Below are 21,568 nucleotides of genomic sequence, written 5' to 3'. Positions count from 1 at the left end.
TTACAAGCTGAAATTCAACTGTTTTTTTTTAATGATACAAAGAAGAAATAATACTGTTCTGTAATGTGAAACACCTCTCCTGAAAAATCCTGAACTTTGACTAATATGGTTTTTTGGTTTTTAATAAATGCTCAAACCTAAAATTATCAGGAAACCATTCTGTTGTATATCATCACCTAATTACCTAAAACAAGATTTGTCAATTTACTGGTTCATTCAGAATACTTGTATTAAATCACCCGGTATTTAGCACTCATTAAAATCTGTACCAAGAAGACATACAAATGTCAAAGTAAGGAGCTCTTTAGATATCTGGGGTGTCAGAGTCACCTATGATGAAAGACAAAATACACAGAGAGAATAATGAAAAACAAAGTAACAAAGTATCAAAAACAAACCCTTCCTGCTGCAGATCCAAAAAAAAAAAAAGAAAGAAAAAAGACACTTCTCTTTTATTTCCTGGATTTGGAATTCAAGAGCCTTACTTACCCTGAATACTCAAAGGAGAGATTTGAACCATCCTGAAGTTTCTAGTCAATCTTAGTTGAATACCAAAATTAGGGATATTGCTTTTTACTGTCTATATATAGCTACTTTAACTCATAAAACTTTTTTACTCTCTTATTTTTATCCTTTGAATTTCCAAGTTGAATTTCCTTTGAATTTCCAAGTTGAAGTTTTATCTACATTTAAGGATTTTTAGCAATCCAAATGTGGATTTGCTTATCCGTCCTATTATAGCACATCCACATTTGGTTGTTACAAAGGTACTGTTCTCACAGGACACACCATCCAGTCCCTTTATGAAGAGCTATGCTTAATACAATCCATGATCTCTGCAATACGCAATTTATGGACAAGTAGATGAACAATATCCTACTAAAAAGGAAGCAGGAAAAGAAGAGGTGCAACACACTGGGAAGGACCCTCCCTGTAATGCTCTGGTCTATCTTTGTTCCAGAACTAGACAGTGGTGAATATTCAAATAGTTCTTAATGGAAGAAGGCCTAGAACCTTTTTTTCCCACCAATTTCCCTCTAAATTGGCATATCCAATGGATATGCTCTCTTCTGGGCAATAGTATAGGGTCCAAACTACAGTGATTTTTCCAAAAGACCTTACTTCTCATAGTTCACTTTTTCTGTTTTATTTTGCTCACATAATAAACGACTGCTAAATTTCACTTTTAAATCTATTTGATTTGGGAGATTCCAAAATAGAATTTGTTTCTATGTTGGTTGACAGTTGATGTTTCTGAAAAGCCCTAACAAGTTCAAGAGATACTAGTATAGATCTATAGGAGAACAAAGCGCATCTAAATTTAAGGGAAAATGCACTTTGGGTTCACACAAATAAGCAAACAAGTATGGTGAGAACACAATCGGTAGCTATCTTTCAGCTCTAGGTTACCTTTCTATTTTTAGAATTAGCAGCCATCTCCCCTCTGAAGTTTGCCATCTCAAGCAGCCCATTGTAATTCCAACACATGAGTAAAGGCAACCGTGATTACAGACCTAATCTTAAGTATTCTTAGGAGTAAGTTGGTTTCTATTATTAGGGGAAATATTAAGCTTATAGGGTACTCGAGGAATCTATGATGCAATTAGTACTCGGTAAGAGCGCTAGTCAGTCTACAAAAATTATTGTATAAATTACCAAAGTGCCTAATTTATACCTAAAACATTATTTATTCATAAAGCCTATTCATACACAGATTAATATGCCTTTACCAGTAAACATACGAGTACTGGTCAAGATAAATTTAACTTCACTAAACTGAAGTAATGTTCAACATTGAATCATGTTCAAGTTCTCTCACTTATTCTCAAACTTAAAACTTGAGCTGTGGCAATAATTTAAGAAAACATCCTTTTAAACAGAAAATATTTTAGTAGTTGAGGACCATAACAAATCAAAGAAAAATAAATTAAGCACTTTCATGTTCACACAAAACAAATACTAAACTAGCCAGCAATGCCTCTTACTCAGGAACTCTGATGAATACAGTTATACCTATATTTAATCTAGCAGTATGTGAAATAGATGCATGTGTATGTATACATGAATCACTTTGCTGTATACCTGAAACTAACACAACATTGGTAATCAACTATACTCTAAGACAAAAAGTTAAAATAAATAAATAAATAAAAGATACCATTAAGAAAATGAAAAAAAAAATCTAGCAGTTATCCAGGGTCTTCATTATCTTCTACTAATGTCTAATTAATAATACAAATACAAAGAGAACGTTTCAAGACAGTAGGGTTTATAGTTTCCACTGCTACAGAAGTGTATCTCACTTCACTTATGCAGTTTTTCTTCCTCCTAGCTCACTGTCACAATTCTGTGACATTTATTAGAAAACTGCAATCCTCTTGCTACTATTAAACATTTGCTTTCAGGAAATCAACAAAATGAATCAACCATGCATATTAATAGTCAAAAAAATTTCCAAACTAAACAAGGTTAATCTACTTCATGAATTTTTCAGTCATCTGTTGCCTAATCTTGCTCATCAAAATTTTCTGATTATTCAAGATGTAGCACACTCAGTATCTGATCATCCTATCTACATTTAAAGCACATTTAGATGATTTGGACAACTAAAATATACTGTGTTAAATGGGAAACTGAAAAAAGTCTCCCTTCCATGTGCCACCACACAATTACCTCTGTCTCAATAACTTTATAAAAAAAGTTAGTATATCTCAGAGTCTTAAAATTATTTTTTGTTTTTTTAACATTTTGTGTGTGTGGTAAAATATACATAAAATTTACTACTGTAGCCATTTTTTTAAGTCTACAATTCAATGGCATTAAGTTCATTCACAATGTTGTACAACAATCACCACTAGTATTCACTTCCAGAACGTTTTCATTGCCTCAAACATAAACTCTGTACCTATTGAAGAATACCTCCTCATTGCCCTCTCCCCATAGTCCCTGGTGACCACTATTCCACTTTCTGTCTCTATTCTAGATACCTCATGGAAACTTATAATATTTGTCCTTCTGTATCTGGCTTATTTCAATTAGCATATGTTTTCAAGGTTAATCCATGTTGTAAGATGATATCAGAATTTCATTCCTTTTTAAGGATGAATAATATTCCACTGTATGTACATACCACATTTTATTTATCCATTCATCTGTTGGTGGACACTTAGCTTTTAGTACACTCAGAGTTGTGCAACCATCATCACAATACATTTTAGAATATTTGTATCACTCTCAAAAGAAACCCCAAGCCCTTTAACTATAATCCCCCTCACTCCCCTCCACCCCAGGAACTACTAATCTACTTTCTGCCTCTCTAGATTTGTCTATTCTGTAGATTTCATATAAATGGAATCATACAGTATGTGGTCTTTCATGATTGGCTTCTTCCACTAAGCATACTGTCAAGATTCATCCATGTTCCAGCATGTATCAGTAACTGATTCCTTTTTATGGCCAAATATTATTCCATTAAACGGATATACTACATTTTGTTTATCCATTCATTCATTAGTTGATGGACATTTGGGTTGTTTCCATACTTTGGCTATTATGAACAATGCTGCTCTGAACATACGTATACAAATACACATGTATATTTTATGTGTACAGATGTTTTCATTTCTCTTGGGTATGTATCTAGAAGTGAGATTGCTGGATATGGTAACTCTATGTTTAACTCTTTGAGGAACTATCAGATTATTTTCCAAAGTGGCTGCACTGTTTTACATTCCCACCAGCAGTGTGTGAGGTGATTTCTCCACATCCTTGCCAACACTTATTATTATCTGTCTTTTTGATTATAGCCATCCTAGTAGGTGTGAAGTGGTATCTCACTCTGGTTTTGCTTTGCATTTCCCCAATGACTAATGATGTTGAAAATCTTTTTATATCCTTATCAATATTTAACATATTTTTATTGCATCAGTGCTTTTATTTTAAAACATTTATGTTTAGCAATATATTAAAGTCAGTATGTTCTTAAATATAACAAATATGTTTAGTAGCACAAGCAGTATTTTGCTGCTTGCTATTAAACTAAATATACAGAAATAGTTGTCCTAATCAATAAAATGAAGTATAGTCAGACTCTTCATATTGTATTTGTTTATAGCCAGTCACCTAAGTGTTTCTCTCATTTAACTGACATGTTTTTGTTTAAATATAATCAATTCCTGTGCTCAAGAATGCCAATCAGGTGCAGCCACTACAGAAAATAGTATGAAGATTCATCAGAAAACTAAAAATAGAACTACATGATCCAGCAATTCCACTGCTAGGTATTTACCTTAAGAAAACAAAATCATGTCTTGAAAAGATATCTGCACCCTCATTTTCACTGCAGCATTATTTACAACAGTCAAAACAAGGAAACAACCGAAGTGTCCGTTAACAAATGAATGGATAAAGAAGATGTCATACACACACACACACACACGCATGTGCGCACACACAAGAATATTACTCAGCCATAAATAAGAAGGAAATCTTGCCATTTAACACATGAATGGACCTTGAGGGCATTATGCTAAGTGAAATAAGTCAGAGGAAGACAAATACTATATGATATCACTTACGTGAGTAATCAAAAAATTATTTTCTTCAAAATTGAACTAAAAGATACAGAGAACAGATTGGGGGTTGTGGGGGCGGGGAAGGTGAGGGCTGTGAATTAAATGGGTGAAGGTGGTCAAGCTTCAAGAGAACCTTCTTATTTGAGTATTCCAGATTTAGTGAACAAATCCACCTCCATTTGCATCTGAATTACCTAAACCTTTGTCTTTACTAATTAAATAGCTCCAATTTTTTAAAGGTCTAGGTTTCCACCTATAATCATTTTAATCCAATTATTATTCCAATTAAAGCTTTCTACATGGTTGTATATAACTAGAGCACAATCATTTCACACTTCCAATACTATTCCTTCCTTCTTTTCTGGATGTGGTATTCATTCATTCAAGCACCTTTTGGATATAAGCGCTTGTGCCAGATGCTAAGAGAATGTGAGGTATAGTCCCTGTCCTTGAGAAAAATACCATCCAGTATAACTTTTTAAACAAAACTGGACTTTACTAAATGTTCTTTATGGTTTACTGTGGCTTTAATTCCATGGCTGATTCTAATATTGTACAATTACCTTATTGTGGTTTCGGTTTCATTTCCTGAACACACGCATGATCTAGTACTTTATTACCAAAGCTCGGGCTTGCCTGGTGGCACAGTGGTTAAGAATCCACCTGCCAATGCAGGGGACACGGGTTCGAGCCCTGGTCAGGGAAGATCCCACATGCCGCGGAGCAACTAAGCCCGTGGGCCACAACTACTGAGCCTGTGCTCTAGAGCCCACGAGCCACAACTACTGAGCCTGTGCTCTAGAGCCCACGAGCCACAACTACTGAGGCCTGCGTGCCTAGAGCCTGTGCTCCGCAACAAAAGAAGCCACTGCAGTGAGAACCCCACGCACCATAACGAAGAGTAGCCCCCACTCAACACAACTAGAGAAAGCCCGCGCACAGCAACGAAGACCCAACACACCCAAAAATAAACAAAATAAACTTATTAAAAATAAATACTAAAGCTCTCCTAAGTTTTGAGAGACCTTTCTCCAAATTATTTCCATAATTTTATTAACACTTAAAAACAATGATTAAAAAGAATAAAATACTTAAATGTTTAAAAAGTGTAAAACTTATACTCTGAAAACTACAAAACACTGTTGAAAGAAATTAAAGACCTAAATTAAAGGAAACACATCCCATGTTCATAGACGATAAGACTGAATACTATTAAGATGGCAATGCTCCTCAAACTGACCTACAGATTCAATGCAATCCCTATTAAAATCACAGCTCTCCTTTTTGCACATATTGAGAAGCTGATCCTAAAATTCAAATGGAAATTCAATGGATCCTGAATAACCAAAACAATCTTATAAAAGAAGAACAAAATTGCAAGACTCACTCTTCCCAATTTCAAAGCTACAGTAATCAAGACAGTGCGTTAGTAGCATAAGAATAGACATACAGATGAATAGAAAAGAACTGAGAATCCAGAAATAAACCCATATGCCTATAGTCAACTGATTTTCAACAAGGTTGCCAAGACCATTCAAAGGGAAACAATAGTCTTTTCAACAAATAGTACTGGGGGCAATTGGATATACACATGCAAAAGAATGACACACCACAGGCTGTACACCATAGACAAAAATTAACTCAAAATGGATCAAAGACCTAAATGTAAGAGCCAAGAATATTAAACTCCCAGAAGAAAACACAGGTGTAAATATTTGTGACCTTGGATTAGGCAGCAGTTTCTTAAATATGACACAAAGCATAACCAACAACAACAAAAAAGATAAAGTAGACTTCGAGAAAATTAAAAACATTTGTGCATCAAAAGACACTACCAAGAAAGTGAAAAGACAGCTCACAGAACAGGAGAAAATTTTGGCAAATCATATATCTAATAAGGGACTTGTATAAAGAATATATAAAGAACTCTTACAATTCAACAATGAAAAGACAAATAATTCAATTTTAAAATGAGCCAAGCCTTGAACAGACATTTCTCCAAAGAAGATATATTAATGGCCAATAAACATATGAAAAGATGCTCAACATCATTAGTCATTAGGTAAATATAAATCAAAACCACAGGAGACTGCTTCATACCCAACTAGAGATAGCTATAATCAAAAAGCTAAGAGTAAGTGTTGACAAGAATGTGGAGAAATCAGAACCCTCAAACATTGCTGCTGAAAATGTGAAATGGTGCAGCCACTGCAGAAAGCAGTTTGGCAGTTCCTCCAAAAGTTAAATATACAGTTACCATATGATCCAGCAATTCCACTCCTACGTATATACCCAGAGAAATGAAACGCGTGTACACCCAAAAACTTGTACACAAATGTGCATAATAGCCAAAATAACCCAAATGTCTATCAACTAATAAATGAATGGATAAACATAGTAGTATGTAACCATCTAATGGAATATTATCCACCCATAAAAAGAAATGAAATACTGATACATGCTACAACATGAATGAACCTTGAAAACATTATGCTAAGTGAAACAAGAAGTCACAAAAGACCACATATTATATGATTTCTTTTATATGAAATGTCTAGAATAGGCAAATTCATAGAAACCAAAAGCAGATGAGTGGCTACCAGGAGCTGGGGATGTGGGAGGGAATGGGGAATGACTGCTAAATGAGTAAGGGGTTTCTTTTTGGGGTGATGAAAATGTTCTGGAATTATATACTGGTGCTGCTTACACAACACTGTAAATGGACTACAACTCACTGAATTATACACTTTAAAACTGTTAAAATGAGGACTTCCCTAGTGGCGCAGTGGTTAAGAATCCACGTGTCAATGCAGGGGACATGGGTTCAATCCCTGGTCCAGGAAGATCCCACATGTCGTGAAGTAACTAAGCCCATGTGCCACAACTGCTGAGCCTGCGCTCTAGAGCCCACATGCCGCAACTACTGAGCCCATGAGCTGCAACTACTGAAGCCCGTGCACTCTAGGGCCTGCGTGCCACAACTACTGAGTCTGTGTGCTGCAACAAATGAAGCCCACATGCCTAGAGCCGGTGCTCCACAACAAGAGAAGCCACTGCAACGAGAAGCCCACGTACCTCACGAAGAGTAGCCCCCACTCACCGCAACTAGAGAAAGCCCGCACGCAGCAACGAAGACCCAATGCAACCAAAAATAAAAAATTAAAAAAAAATTTTAAACTGTTAAAATGATAAACTTTATGTTCTATGAATTTCACCTCAATTAAAATAAAAAGATAATCAGGAACCAAGTCTTTAAGAATGTGGATTTCACCCTAAAACCCATGGACACCATTACAGGATTTTTAAGTAAGCAATATGATTAGATCTGTATTTTAGGAAGATTAATCCTGCACAACATAGTGCTGTGAATGCCTAAACCTTAGTATATAAATTTAGCAACATCTTATTTGGGTGTTCAGAAGCTTATGCATAGTAATAAAATCCTGGTTTCTTGCTACATCTTGAGTAAGTATGTTTGTCAAATAACTTACCTGTAGATATAAATTTTATTTTACTTATTTAACAAATACTTATATAGTGCTTACTATGTGCCAAGCATTATTCCAAGTTCTTCAGAAATATTAACTCATCCAATCCTCATAACAAATATATGAATCTACTATCTCCACTTTATAGAAGAACAAACTGAGGGAAGAAAGGTTAAGTAACTTGCCTAAAATCACACAGCTATTAAGTAATGCGTGTTTTTGAAACTGGGTTTCTATTCACAAGTCAGATAAATAAATGGGACTTTGATTTACTTATTATTATCTCTACCACTTTTAATTTCTAAGAAAAACTTCATATTCTTCTATTTCAACTCTTCTGTTTATTTGTTCGCAATTCACTATGCACTAAACTATTTTTTCTGTGCAGAATTTACAGTGTTGATTCTATCCATTCTTGTGGTTTGATTGAAAAACATTCTCAAGAAAATTATTTTTTAGTTTTTATTTACTATATACTATAAACATGTTATTTATGTTTACTATAACAGAGTAGTAATTTGGTTAACTAATTACTTTCTGTTCTTCAACTACTTCATTACCCAGTTTTTTTTTTTAAGCAATGAGTTTTTTAAAGGAATTAAGTAGTAATTTTATCCAAAGCATGTTATTCAAGTATTATATATAAATTTCCATCCTGTACTCAATATTATAGGTCAAAATAAACTAAGAAAATGAAAAGTTCTTCAAAAATAATTTTAAAATTATAAAATTCAACTATATGTTTATATTTCCCATTCATTCACTCTACATTAGCCTAATAGTCTAGAGAGTATGACCTAACAATAAAAATGAAAAAGGAATATAGAAAAAAGTCTTGGAGGTCACAATACAATTTTATAAAAACTTACTCAAGTAAATTTTTGATTTACAGTGTTTCTAAAGTACTTATAACTGCCCATTATCTAGGCACTTATAAATTGAGCCTATAATGTTCACAAGTTATAAATTTATAACTTGTGAACATTAATTTATTATCATTAATTAGCATTTACAGTAGTATTTTTACAGTTAAGCACAAGAGAGTACTCACATGGGACAGAAAGCTCATATTGTTTTTACCTAATTTTTGCTTAACCTACAGAAATAATCAGAGTACAAATAAGTACATACCCCCTACCTACATACTCTTCAGCTCTATAACCCTCTGAAGACTAAAACTATTTTAAAAAGAAAGTTTAAAGTTTTAAACTTCATTTTACAGTTATTAAGTATAGGGGCAAACTATATGCTCAGGTATACTTCGCACATAAGTATTTTCCTATTAACAAATAGAAACTTCATATTAACTTCATTCTTCATTCCAGACTGAATTACAAAACCCTTTAAAACTCTGTGTTACACTGTTTATTTACATACAATCTCTTTTACTAAACTATAAGCAATATGTGGCCAGGATATATGGGTGAATTCACTTTGAGTGAATGAATAATAATAATATTATTATTATAATATTACTATGTAATACTATAACTATAATAATATTATGACTAAGTAACCTTGCACATAAGCATAAAAAAATCATCTCTAAAAAACTACACTTGGCTACATTATAGAATATAGGAATATATAAGAGAATAAAAAATGCCTTATTAACTTTATGCCCTTTAAAAAACTAGTTTTCCTTTCTAGAAGGTTATGGTGGTTGAATAACAAAAGTTAAAGAGAAAAGAGTACACACTGTATACTGTAAATATAGTGTGTACTGCATAAATCCACTTAAACAAAGTTCTGAAGAAAGGCAAAACTAATCTTTGGTAAGGAAAAACATCAGTTTTCCTGAGGGGCTGGAGTGGGCAGAATTTACTACAAAAGATCAAGAGGCAGCTTAACGGGATGACTGAAATGTTCTGTATCTTGTCTGTAGTGATTACACAAATGTATACACCTGTTAAAAACTCAAGGAACACTTGAAATGGGTGTACCTGTGTACCTCTATAAGGATGGTTTGTTTTTCTAAAAGAGAGGAAAGAAAGGATACAAGAACAGCAGAACCAACAAGCAAAATGTAGAGAGTACCATGAGAAAATGGAGACATGGGTAGAATGGGAAGATTGGGGGAAAAAAAGAGACAGACAATGGAAAGAAGAACCAAAGTAAATTAATAGGGCCCTATGCAAAATATCACTATTCGTATAGCATTTCATAGTTTTCAAAATCCTCTAACATTATTTCAGTTATTCTTCCTCACAACTCTTAGGTAAGCAAGCCTGATGACAATGTCTCTGCTGAAGAAAAGGAATGCTTACACGATTTTCCACATGGTCTCAAGGCTTAACTAGAATTAAAACGCAAATTTTCTACTGCCTAACAGAATTTTCAGGAAGTTCAAAAACAAACACCAACCACGACAATAAATAGAACTAACTCCCAATGCTCTATGAGTACTGCTTTTTCTGTTACTCATCTCTTCTCAGGTTTAGTTACGCTCTGAAACATACCAGCAGAAATAGGGTGCAATGACTTCTATGCTTCCATAAAACTACTGCCAAAGAAATCAAGAGCCCCATGGCATCTTCCGTTTTTAAAGCAGTTCTCCTTAGGTGGTGGCTTGCCCTTCCTTTTCACTTTTGAGCACCATCAACAGTCAAAACAGAGGTGGTTCAACCAGCAGTGTGCTTCAGCAAAATCTTGATTTACATGCACCAAAGCCAGGAAATGATTTGCTAATTTTGAGTGCTAAAATATTCCTAAAAAGGGTTATCATCATAATCTTTACTGATTTTTTGTGTGGCTTATAGAATTTCCCTCCTTACTTTATGGGAACTGTTAAGCTAAAGAAATCTACACAAAGTACTCTTTATATACCATCTGAACAGTGGTGTAATCTTTTTAGGGCCTGAAGTGTAAATGCCAATTATCAAATGTTTGTATTGTAAGAAAGTTAAGTATAAACTCAAAACTCTGGGGTAAAATAGTCAAGTTTCAAATACCAGCCTCCTCCACTAGCTATGTAACCTTAAGAAAATCAGTGAATCCCTCTGTACCTCAGTTTCCTCGTTTATGAAACAGGGATACTGATACTATCTCACAGGACTTTTCTGAGGATTAAACGTGGAAAATATCTGTAAAATGCTGGTACATACAAATTGCTCAAAAAATGACTTCAATTATTACTAACACTGAATTTATTATTCTTTATTCTCTTTACCAACACTTTCTTTTGACATGTCCTACAAAGACTGCTTTACATAGATTTTTTAAAACTAAAACTAAATTTATAAAGATAAGAGTAATCAACTTGGCTCACTATTTATTAGTAACTTTTCTGTTCTTGTCTCACCTTCAAAACCAACTACCAAATTTACTAAAGGACTAATAATAACATTTCTGAATGGGAAAGAAATGATAAGGATTCATGGCTGGCCAGCAGTAATAATCAGTACCTACTTATCACATAAATATTAAAAATAAAAGCAAGAGAAAAAATCTATTTTTAAGTTATTAAGAATAAATAAAAGTAACTGAAAAATCTCATGTATCACATCTTTAGTTGAAACCATCAAATATATAGATCCTTCATCACAACATCAGGTTTTATTTACATTTGGAAGCTGAAATCATTACCTGTAGTTAATCCATAGACTATTTCTACCTTTTCATTCAAATACATGTTTATAATTAGTGTATATACCTCATTAGTTTTTTAACCTTGATTTTTATTAAGGCAACAGGAAATAAAAGACGTGACTCTCTTTCATGTAACTTGAAATAAAATCTTAGCAACAAGAAAAGAGCGTAAGATAATAAGCAACATATCTATTGAAGAAAGTCTTTTACTTCTCATAAAGTTAGCAGAATTATCCTGTCACTACATAATCAGGCCCAACTGGTATCTCAGATTAATTTGATCTTTATTTTTTTCTAATTACCTGTTATTCTTAATAGAAAATAATCCGATGGGTCAACTTTTTCTAATAAAAAGTGGTTATTTTTATATATAACATTGACCACAATAAGAAATGTTTATCTGTACTACCATTTTCAAGTTTTAGGGGACTCCTGGAATAAATACAGTAGAGTCAAGAATGAATCAAGAGCAGACCAAGGACCATCTGATTAAATATGAATTTCTATCATCTTATTGTAACAAGCAATAGAATTCCAGTATTGAATAAAAATAAAAATTAAAAAAGCAGAGTTTAGGAAGAGACACAAAAACAAATGATAGGAAATCAGAGAGTGATGGATCCTAGAAACAAAAAGTTGGCAGGAACTAGGTATGATTCTGTCATATGTTTGAAATTCATTTCCATAATTATTTCCTCAATAATATTTTTAGTTTATTAAGTATGGAGCAATAGAGAATACTAGATACTAAACAAGAAAAGAATCCAATAGATTACTTTTAATGTTAAATACTTTCAAAAAGTCCTTTCCAGTAAGATATCTTCATACATTTCATCATGTTAAGAGTTAATGGCCTGGGGCTTCCCTGGTGGCGCAGTGGTTGAGAATCTGCCTGCCAATGCGGGGGACACGGGTTCGAGCCCTGGTCTGGGAAGATCCCACATGCCGCGGAGCAACTGGGCCTGTGAGCCACAACTACTGTGCCTGAGTGTCTGGAGCCTGTGCTCCACAACAAGAGAGGCCGCGACAGTGAGAGGCCCGCGCACCGCGATGAAGAGGGGCCCCCACTCGCCGCAACTAGAGAAAGCCCGAGTACAGCAACGAAGACCCAACACAGCCAAAAATAAATAAATAAATAAAATAAATTTATGGAAAAAAAAAAAGAGTTAATGGCCTACCTTACGAACACAGGCCCTAGGAAAGAAAGAAATCAGGCTTAATGGTAATTCAGAAATATTCCATAAAATCAGTAAAAACACTGTTACTATTTTTAGGATTTTCATTTTTGAACTATAAAGTAAAATTATGCATGGTACAATATCAAACAGATTGAGAGTAGTTAAAAAAAAAAGGTTATTTTCCCCTTACTCAATGTAATATTTCATATTTTCTTTTAATTTGATCCATATGTAATTTCTTAACTCACTTTTAAAAGCATTTAAAAATTTTAATCCATTGTTTTTATTACTTTACTTCTTCCAATTTGCTTATATTATTTTTCCTGTTTTATCTGATTTTTCTACCATCTTATCTTACATCTCTATAGGTACTTCTAGAATGACCTCTTATTATTTGCTTATTTAGTTTAATTTTTAATCTCAGTTTTTATATAGCAAACTATATATGCCAAAATCAACATTTTTTAATACAGAAAGTGTAAGAAATGGCACCTTTTTTTTCCTGTAGTTGAACATTTTTTCCAGGTCCTCCAAAGAAGAACCCTAGCCTTAAAGTCTGAACACTGTAAGTGTAAACCATTTTATTTTTAAAAAAAATATATACAAACTACCTTCTTTAAAGAGGTACGGAAAATGCAAAAATAGAATCAAAAAGTAAAAATCTGTAGTATATACTTTTGTCCAGGATTTTTTTCTATGCAAGCTATTTTTAATATAATTGCAACAATATCTTTTATTTACTTATTAGGAGTTTCACATGTAATTATGGGGTCACCAGAAACATTATTTTAATGGCTACATATCATTACATTAAATAGCTAAACTCTTTTCCCATTGTCAGGCAATCACCAAATTAAATAAAACGGTATTAGCAGAACTATGCAGGGTGACGGATGTTAACTAGACTTATTATGGTGATCACTTCCCAATATATGTAAGTATCAAATCACTGTTGTGAATTTGAAACTAACATAATGTAATATGTCAACTATATCTCAAGTAAAAAATAAGAAACTAATTTCCTATTCTTTTTGTGTGTGTGTGTGTGCGGTACGCGGGCCTCTCACTGCTGCGGCCTCTCCCGTCGTGGAGCACAGGCTCCGGACGCGCAGGCCCAGCAGCCACGACTCATGGGCCCAGCCGCTCCGTGGCATGCGGGATCCCCCCGGACTGGGGCACGAACCTGCGCCCCCTGCACCAGCAGACGGACTCCCAACCACTGCGCCACTAGGGAAGCCCTAATTTCCTATTCTTGAAAAGGGGGAGAGGGAGTAGAAGGACCAGCATTGATATGAAAGATAAATGCAAACTGAATAGTAAAGAGATTTTAAATCTATTTTTGAAGCTAAATACCCAACTGTAGGTTTTCCAACCTTGTCTTCCTTAAAAAAAAAAAAAAAAAAAACTTTTAATTTGTAAAACCTATGTTCTCTAAAAAATTTAACGAATTGTATGATAATAATTAAATTCCCTTCACACTGGGCTGAGTTTTTTAGTTATTAGATAGAAATCTAGACTACTGGACTTCCCTGGTGGCACAGTAGTTAAGAATCTGCCTGCCAATGCAGGGGACATGGGTTCGATCCCTGGTCGGGGAAGATCCCACATGCCACGGAACAACTAAGCCTGTGTGCCACAACTGCTGAGCCTGCGTGCCTAGAGTTCGTGCTCCACAACAAGAGAAGCCACCGCAATGAGAAGCCCGCACACCACAATGAAGTGTAGCCCCCACTTGCCACAACTAGAGAAAGCCTGCACGCAGCAACGAAGACCCAACGTGGTGGCGGGGGTGGGGGATTAAACCATTAAAAAATACTTTGTTAAAAAAAAAGGAAAAAAGAAACCTAGACTATTGATGTAAAGCATACATACATAAATATTACTAGACAATACTTCATATTATATATCGTAGGGAGTCAGTACAGTATGGTACTTAAGATAACAGATTCTGAAGTGAGACTACCTGAGCTGGAATCTTGGCTCTACAACTTACCAGCTGTGTGACTCTAGGTAAGTTACTGAAACTCCCTATGCCTCCTTAGCTTCCTCATCTGTGAAATGGGGTAATAGTAACAATCTCAAACAGCTGTTATGAGAATTCAGTGAGTTCATATTTGTAAAGTTCCTGGCACATAGTAGGAACTATATAGATGGCTGTTTAAATTTTTAAAATTTTAAATTTAATTTTTCAAATTTAGCTGACATTTATAGAGCTTACTATACACCAGGTTAAATGCTTTACACGAATTTGCCTCAAATAATCTTAACAACACCTCTGATGAAGATATTATTGCCCCCATTTAAAACAGAGAAAATTGAAGCACAGAAAGATTAAATGACTAAGCTGAGGTCACGCACAAACATCAAACAAGGATTTGAACCCAAGTCTGACCACATAACCTACAAACTTAGCACAGATTGCTCTTATACACTAGGAGCAGTAGCCTCTTGCTGTACAATATCTTGCTGAAATAAGAATTTTTTGTATTTCCTGGAATACAGTATTTTAAAAAGTAATATAAAAAATATCAATATGATACAAAAGTATTTATACATGAAATGATTATGATGTCTGGTATTTGCTTTAAAATAATACAGCTTGGGGGGAGGAGAGAGGATTAAAAAAACAAGAGTAGACATACTTTGATAGCTATTAAAGTTTGGTGATGGGTACCACCAAACCCATAAATAAATAAATAAACCCATAAACCCATAAATAAACAAAATGATGTGTTCATCATTTTATTCTCTCCACTTCTGTGTATTCTTTAAAATGTCCATAATAAAAGGTTGAAAATAGAAATAGGGTACATAGATTAAATCCTTTCATCACACAAGCAAACAACTTTCTTATGATACCTTGTATCAAAGATATGAGAACATGACATACTTGATACTTACACATTTTACAACTTATATATAATCAATAAAGGGTGGTATTACTTTAAATAATTGAGTATCCTCTCAACCAAAATGAAAAATTAGTGAAAGTATTTTGGCATAAACATGTAAATATACATACTAGATTGTTGCCTGCATTTCCATCAACTTGTTAAAAATATTTGCTTAAATAATTAACACTCGTTTTTTTTTTCTTATCTTTCTCCTGCCTGATAATCTCTATGATTATAACACTCTGGTTTGCTGCCCAGAAAATGGATGAGTTTTTGTACAGACAAATATAACTCCACAACATGGTCACAAATTGAACAATACAAATAGAAACAACAAATCTACTTCACTAAGAAACACTTCTAAAAATTCCTTGCCTCAAAGTGTAGTTGATTTTCATACTAATATATACCATAGGTATATATATACCTATGGACTTTTATAAGTATAAATATAATCAATAATTAATCTGAGAACTTTTATATGCTTTAAATTATAGTTAAAACAATTTAGCTGATACTAAAGGAAAAAAAATTTATTAAGCCAGACACTATACTAGGCATTTTCATACACATTAGCTCACTAAATTTAAGAGATTATATACATCTTTATAAAAGAACATTAAAGTTTAGAGAGGTAAAATCAGTTGCCCAAGGTCACAGAGCTAAAGGTCACAAGTAGCTAAATTGGTATTCAAATTTAAGCTTAATTACAAAACCCACTTTTTCCCTTGACACCTACACTCAAGTCGAACTTAAATATTTAGGGCCTTTTTTAAGTGGACCATAAAATGCTTATGTTACTGGTTACATATATATTTTACAGTGGCAGCCTGGCTTTGGGTAAAGAGCACCAACTACAACACAAAAGCACTGTTTGTTTCTACTACCGTATGATTTTTTTCCCCCCAAGTCTCTTAATTTCAGCCTCAGGTTACTCATCTTTATAATAGGAAAATTAATATCCTTGCTGTCCAGTTCCCAGGATTACATGATTCAAAAATGACATACGTGAAATCACTTCAAAAACTGCAAAAACAAGTAGTCCTTTTTTTTGTCTTAAAATGCTAAAAACAACACAGAATAATGTTTTCTAAAGTAATCGTCAGCTGTTTAAATTATGCTACACATTCTAACATTTCCAGAACTTTCTAAAACCCTTTTTTCTAAGCATAGCTCAATCATCATCTCTATTACTTGGCTTTCCTTATCCTTAAAAATGATGCAAGAGTAATGACATCAATGCTTCTGTAATAAATAATTAATATGCCATTCTGAAATGCTCAGCATATGAAAGTTCTAAATTCTGACTTTCCAAACTAAATATGTGTTTGGTGTCACTCTTTTAGTTATGTTCATGATCTTAATGTTTGAGCCTTTTCATATTCAGTTTGTTTTGTAAAAAACTAGAATCAAGATATGGAATTCTACAGTAGAATACCCAACACATAATTTTTAATAGTTTTGTGGGGTTTTTTCCCAAGGCTTCTCGAAACAGATAAAATAGCTAACAAGGACATCAAACACAGTAACAAAATCCACTAAAACATTCAGCTGCTCTAAAAGAAGGATCAGGCTCTTTAGGAGAAAACTAGATTGTATGAGTTTGCAAAGTTTAACACTTTCTCATTTAAACTCCATTTCAGAGAAAGCCTTTGCATACTCACACAATATGCTTTAAAATGGCACTTTGCTGACCTTCCAATAGTCCAGCTCTATGAAAATTCTGTGATGGGTGTAACTTCAGAGAATCTGAAAAACACAAAAAGCATTAAGTACTTTTTATGCTGAATGACTTAAAAAAAAAAGCCAAGGATAGCATACATCTCTTATATAATTGTCACGTAATTTTAAGAGCTGAAGTCCCTATCTGTGAATATATTCTCGCAAAAGAAGGCTGAATTGCCTCTACACTGGTCTCTATACTAAACTTAGATTTTCATAAAGCATTTGTTTCATGGAAAATTATCTGATGATTACTGCACAAACGGTGTTAATGTCTTGACTATTCTTAGCACCCAACTGTACCACATTAGCCCTTCTCTAAGAATCACCTCTAGATATCGTCTCTTCCTTTCTGACACTCAAAACTACAATATTTCCAAACTATTTCAGGATGGTGACTGCCAACTAAAGTCATCAGAGCAACAGACAATGGCTACAGTTACTAAGTAGGACTCTGTGTACAAACTCAATCGTCAGTCTATAAAGTCCAGCACCTTCCAGAGAAAACCACCTCACTCTGATTCACTTCAAAAATTTTAAATACATGAATGTTAAGCTGAAGACCCCCTTTTTGCAGGGGGTGGAATCAGCGGATGGATACATCAAATCAAAAACCGAAGAAACCCTGAATTTCTCAGGAAGGAGGTTCACAATGGCACACAATGTTTTTTTTTAACATGGTAAAATAGCCCAGTTATGTCTTTTGCCCCCTCCCAGTGATTTAAAAAGTGACTAAGAGTGCAGTGGGAGCATTTTGGTTTGATGGCCCTTGCACAAGGAACCTGTTCTAACACATTCTTGTGGTGTCCAGTATAGGAATTTAACCCCAATAGCGATCAGCTCAAGTGTTAATATTTTATATCCCGGGAATCCCCTTCAGGCCTTAGCCAAAAGAGTTTTAAAACGGGAAACTGTGTCCGATGCCCCCTCCCTGCAAGGAGCCCTGGAACGGCAACGAAAGAGAAAATTCTCAAAGGGCAGCAACTGTGCCTGAGCCGGTACCCCTGGGACAGGAGAGAAATAAAACTAATTCAGGGAGAGCACCCCTCTCTTTGTAAAACAGAGGCAGAAGTAAGTAATTAGAATGCCACAGAAGTGCAAAGAGAGGAAAAAAACAAAGAAAGAAAAGGAAAGAAAATTCGGGCTCTTTCCAGACATAAGATGACGAGGAAAGAAGGACGCCTGGTCGAGGGGGGCCGTCCCAACAAGGGGAGGGAGTGGACTAGGCCGGAGGGAGAGGGGGGCAGAACGACGGCGCACAAACAACCTGGAGAGGGAGAAAAATGGTGACCCTGAACCCAGAACCCGCTCCAGACTATGCCACCCGTTTGGAGGCAACTTTGCCGGGGACGATGGTCCTGGTAAGAGGAGCCGCAGCAGCCGGATCGCGGCGGCCCCAGCGCAGGGCCCAGTCCGGGGTGATCCCCGAGCCGGGGAGGCCAGGGCCGGCCGCTCGAGGAGGGTGGCGGGGCCCGACCGCCGAGGAGCGCTCAGAGCCACCGGGTCCGCAGAGACCCGGGGGCCGACGGCATTTGGGCCCCGTGCGGCCGGCGGCTCCGCGGGGGAGGGGCCGCCACTCCTCCCTGGCCCCTTCCACCAACCCCCGACCTCCTCGGCCTCTCCCCACCCCCCAAGACAAGCCATCCCGGCAGGGGCTCGGCAGCCGCCCCCGACCGGGACCCCTCCGGCTCCGCGGCGCTGGGCCTCCCCGCCCCCACGCCCCAGCCCCCAGCCTGACTCACCTCGCGAGTACAGGGACTTGGGCGACTCCAGGTCTAGGTCCGCGCTGAGCAATGAGATGAAGTCCGAGGGCATCGCAGCTCGACCCAGCCCGGCCCGAGGGCAGCGGGAGGGGGGGAGCGGCGGTGGCGGCGGCACCTCCTCTCCGGGACCGCGGACACCGAACCGGGGGCGGCAGGCGAGGGCGGCTGCCGCTGCCTCCTCCTCGAGGGCAGTGACTTCCACTGAGCCGAGGACCGAGGAAACGGCGTCGGGGTGGAGGGGAAACTCCACGGAGACTAATTTTCGGCGAGCCAGGAGGGGGGTTCAGGGCGGGGAAAGGGAGGGGGAGAGCCAACGGGTCCGTTTCGTGCTTCTCCTCAGCGAAAACTGACGGTCGCTGCCGCCACCGCCGCCGCCGCCGCCGCCGCCGCCGCCGCTGACAGGAATCTGAGCCCCGCCTCCCGCGGGGCACTGCGCAGGCGCGGAAGGGGGTCGCCCCAGAGCGGGGAAGAGCCCGGGCGACGCCGGAGGGCGGAGCGGCGCACCACGGAACAGCATCAACAAGGGCTTCGCTTCCTGCGAACAGCGGCCTGGGGCTGCTGTTCCCGAGCTGGGAAAGGTCCCCGCTGGCAGGGAGGGAGGGAGGCTGGGAGGTGTCCGCGCCTGGGGCCCCGGGGAGGGAAAAGGTATTTGCACCGACCTGGTGGCGGCGAGCCGAAGGCGGCCAGCCCAGCGCCGAGCTGAGCGTAGGAGGAGATAGAGCTGGGGAGGGGGGGAGCCGAGGCGTCTGCGAGAAGAGGGGAAAGACCCCAGAGTCGGAACGTCCTGGGTGGGCAGGCTTGGGGTCTCGCAGGGGAAGAGAGTGTCGACGCTTGCACAGTCACCACCCCTTTGGGGTTTGCAGAGCGATGTCTGAATTGAGTTGGTCAAAAGCCTGTCAAACTCATTTCTTAATTAGGAAATGACGGACCATATCCTGAAGACCTCGCGTTATTGGTTGTTTTTTCATTAAAGTACCCTTTCCCCTTCCCCTTTTTTCTCTCCCCCCTCCCCCAACCTTTAGGGGCTGAAAGAAAAAATGCTTTTTAAGTCTTTCTGATTGTGCTGGGATGGCCGGGTTTATTCGGTGTGGGAGATAAAAGTCGATTTAAAAATTGAATCATATTAATCCACGTGACTGTTGTAGAGGAAAAAAGCAAACTTAAAAACCATTCTTCCAAACGGTTTTCATTTTTTTACCTTCGGACTAGGCAAGGATGGGGGAAGAACACATTTGAGTTTTTGCTATTCTGTTCATGGCGGCCAAAAGTTTCCGTTGCAAAAACTGAAAATCTTCACCTACACCGCAGACCGTTTCCTGACTCTAATAGACTTATGAGAAATTTTTAATCAAGTTATTAAAATATCAATTGGAGTGCAGGGTATGCTACTTGGGAATTTTAATCTTGTGTAGAATATTGATGCCAGCGGTCACTGGGGCAACATTTTTAAGCTATTTGAGTTGGTTTAGTTTCTCTTATTTTATCTACAAAGATAGTTACAAAGTTTAAAAATTAGTGTTATGCATACATATGTATACACACACACAGTTTATAGAGACTTTCCCCTAGGAATTTGAGCAGTTCATCTGGACTTGGAGTGGCGGGGATGGGGGAGAAGCTCTCAGCAAAGGAGGCCCTTGTGCAGATGTCTCTGGGGTGGGTCCCTCTGCAAAGCTTTACCCGCAGACCTAGAATTTAAACTTGTGTCATCAGAGTCTACCTATCTTTCCATCTGAACATCTGAGTCAGGTTGCCCAATTGTCTTTACTGCATTCTGTGTAGTAATCAACCCTGTGAGCATTTTCTTCCTGTCAGAGGTAAGAAAGCTTTTCAGACCCACCCCAAGATGGCAAAGCAGAACAAGAAACTGTCCTCAAGTCTACATCACCACTGTACCCTGTTGTAACAAGTCCCAACGGAAGTCCCTTCAAAACTGGTCCGAGTCCCACTCATTTAAGAGAGGAAGATTCAAACCCCACATTGCCCAACGGGCTAAGGCCTAGGCCAAAGCTTTTGAATCTGAGTAGGTGTAAACACCTGTTGGAGACCTCCCCCCTCCATTAGTCAATATATAATGTGAGGAGAGGAAAGTGCAATGCACCAGGCAAAACCCCAATACAAAAAAAAAAATAAATGGGGTGAGTCACTCTGAGTGTATCCCTCTTCCCCAGACCTATGTAATCATTCAACAAACTTAGGGTATAGGAAATCCCCATTGCTGTTCTGACTCTAATTAACAAGTCAAGAATTGGCAAGGCCTCTTCCTTCCCCTTTCCCTCAACACTTCTCTGCCCTTTTGTGATTTTCTTTTTCCCCAGGACTGATGCTTTGTTGTTTATGTTAATCAGATTTCCCCTGATT

At 37.3% G+C, this 21,568-nt stretch overlaps 1 protein-coding gene across 7 annotated transcripts in view; it reads right to left on the bottom strand.

Moving 5' to 3' along the window:
• Positions 1–19,609, bottom strand: part of NFAT5 (nuclear factor of activated T cells 5) — a 132,073-nt gene extending 112,464 nt beyond the window's left edge. For 2 of the 7 annotated variants that reach the window (XR_010938927.1, XM_067718328.1), the window contains exons 1-2: positions 19,187–19,608; positions 17,418–17,471 (exon numbers count right to left, since the gene is read on the bottom strand). Coding sequence is in view for 4 of the 7 variants with exons in the window: in XM_067718328.1 (XP_067574429.1) it covers positions 17,418–17,471; positions 19,187–19,259 (127 nt within the window). In the remaining 3 variants the exon portion in view is untranslated. Of the gene's footprint in view, positions 1–17,417; positions 17,472–19,186 lie in introns of those variants that run through there. The other 5 variants (XM_067718333.1, XM_067718330.1, XM_067718329.1 and 2 more) reach the window with 4 other exon arrangements.
• Between the last annotated feature and the right edge of the window lie 1,959 nt (positions 19,610–21,568).

Source organism: Pseudorca crassidens, chromosome 20 (assembly GCF_039906515.1).
Source record: "Pseudorca crassidens isolate mPseCra1 chromosome 20, mPseCra1.hap1, whole genome shotgun sequence".
Taxonomy (NCBI): Eukaryota; Metazoa; Chordata; class Mammalia; order Artiodactyla; family Delphinidae; genus Pseudorca; species Pseudorca crassidens.
The sequence above is the reverse complement of the archived record's forward strand: the minus strand, read 5'-3'. Positions and strand labels throughout refer to the sequence as shown.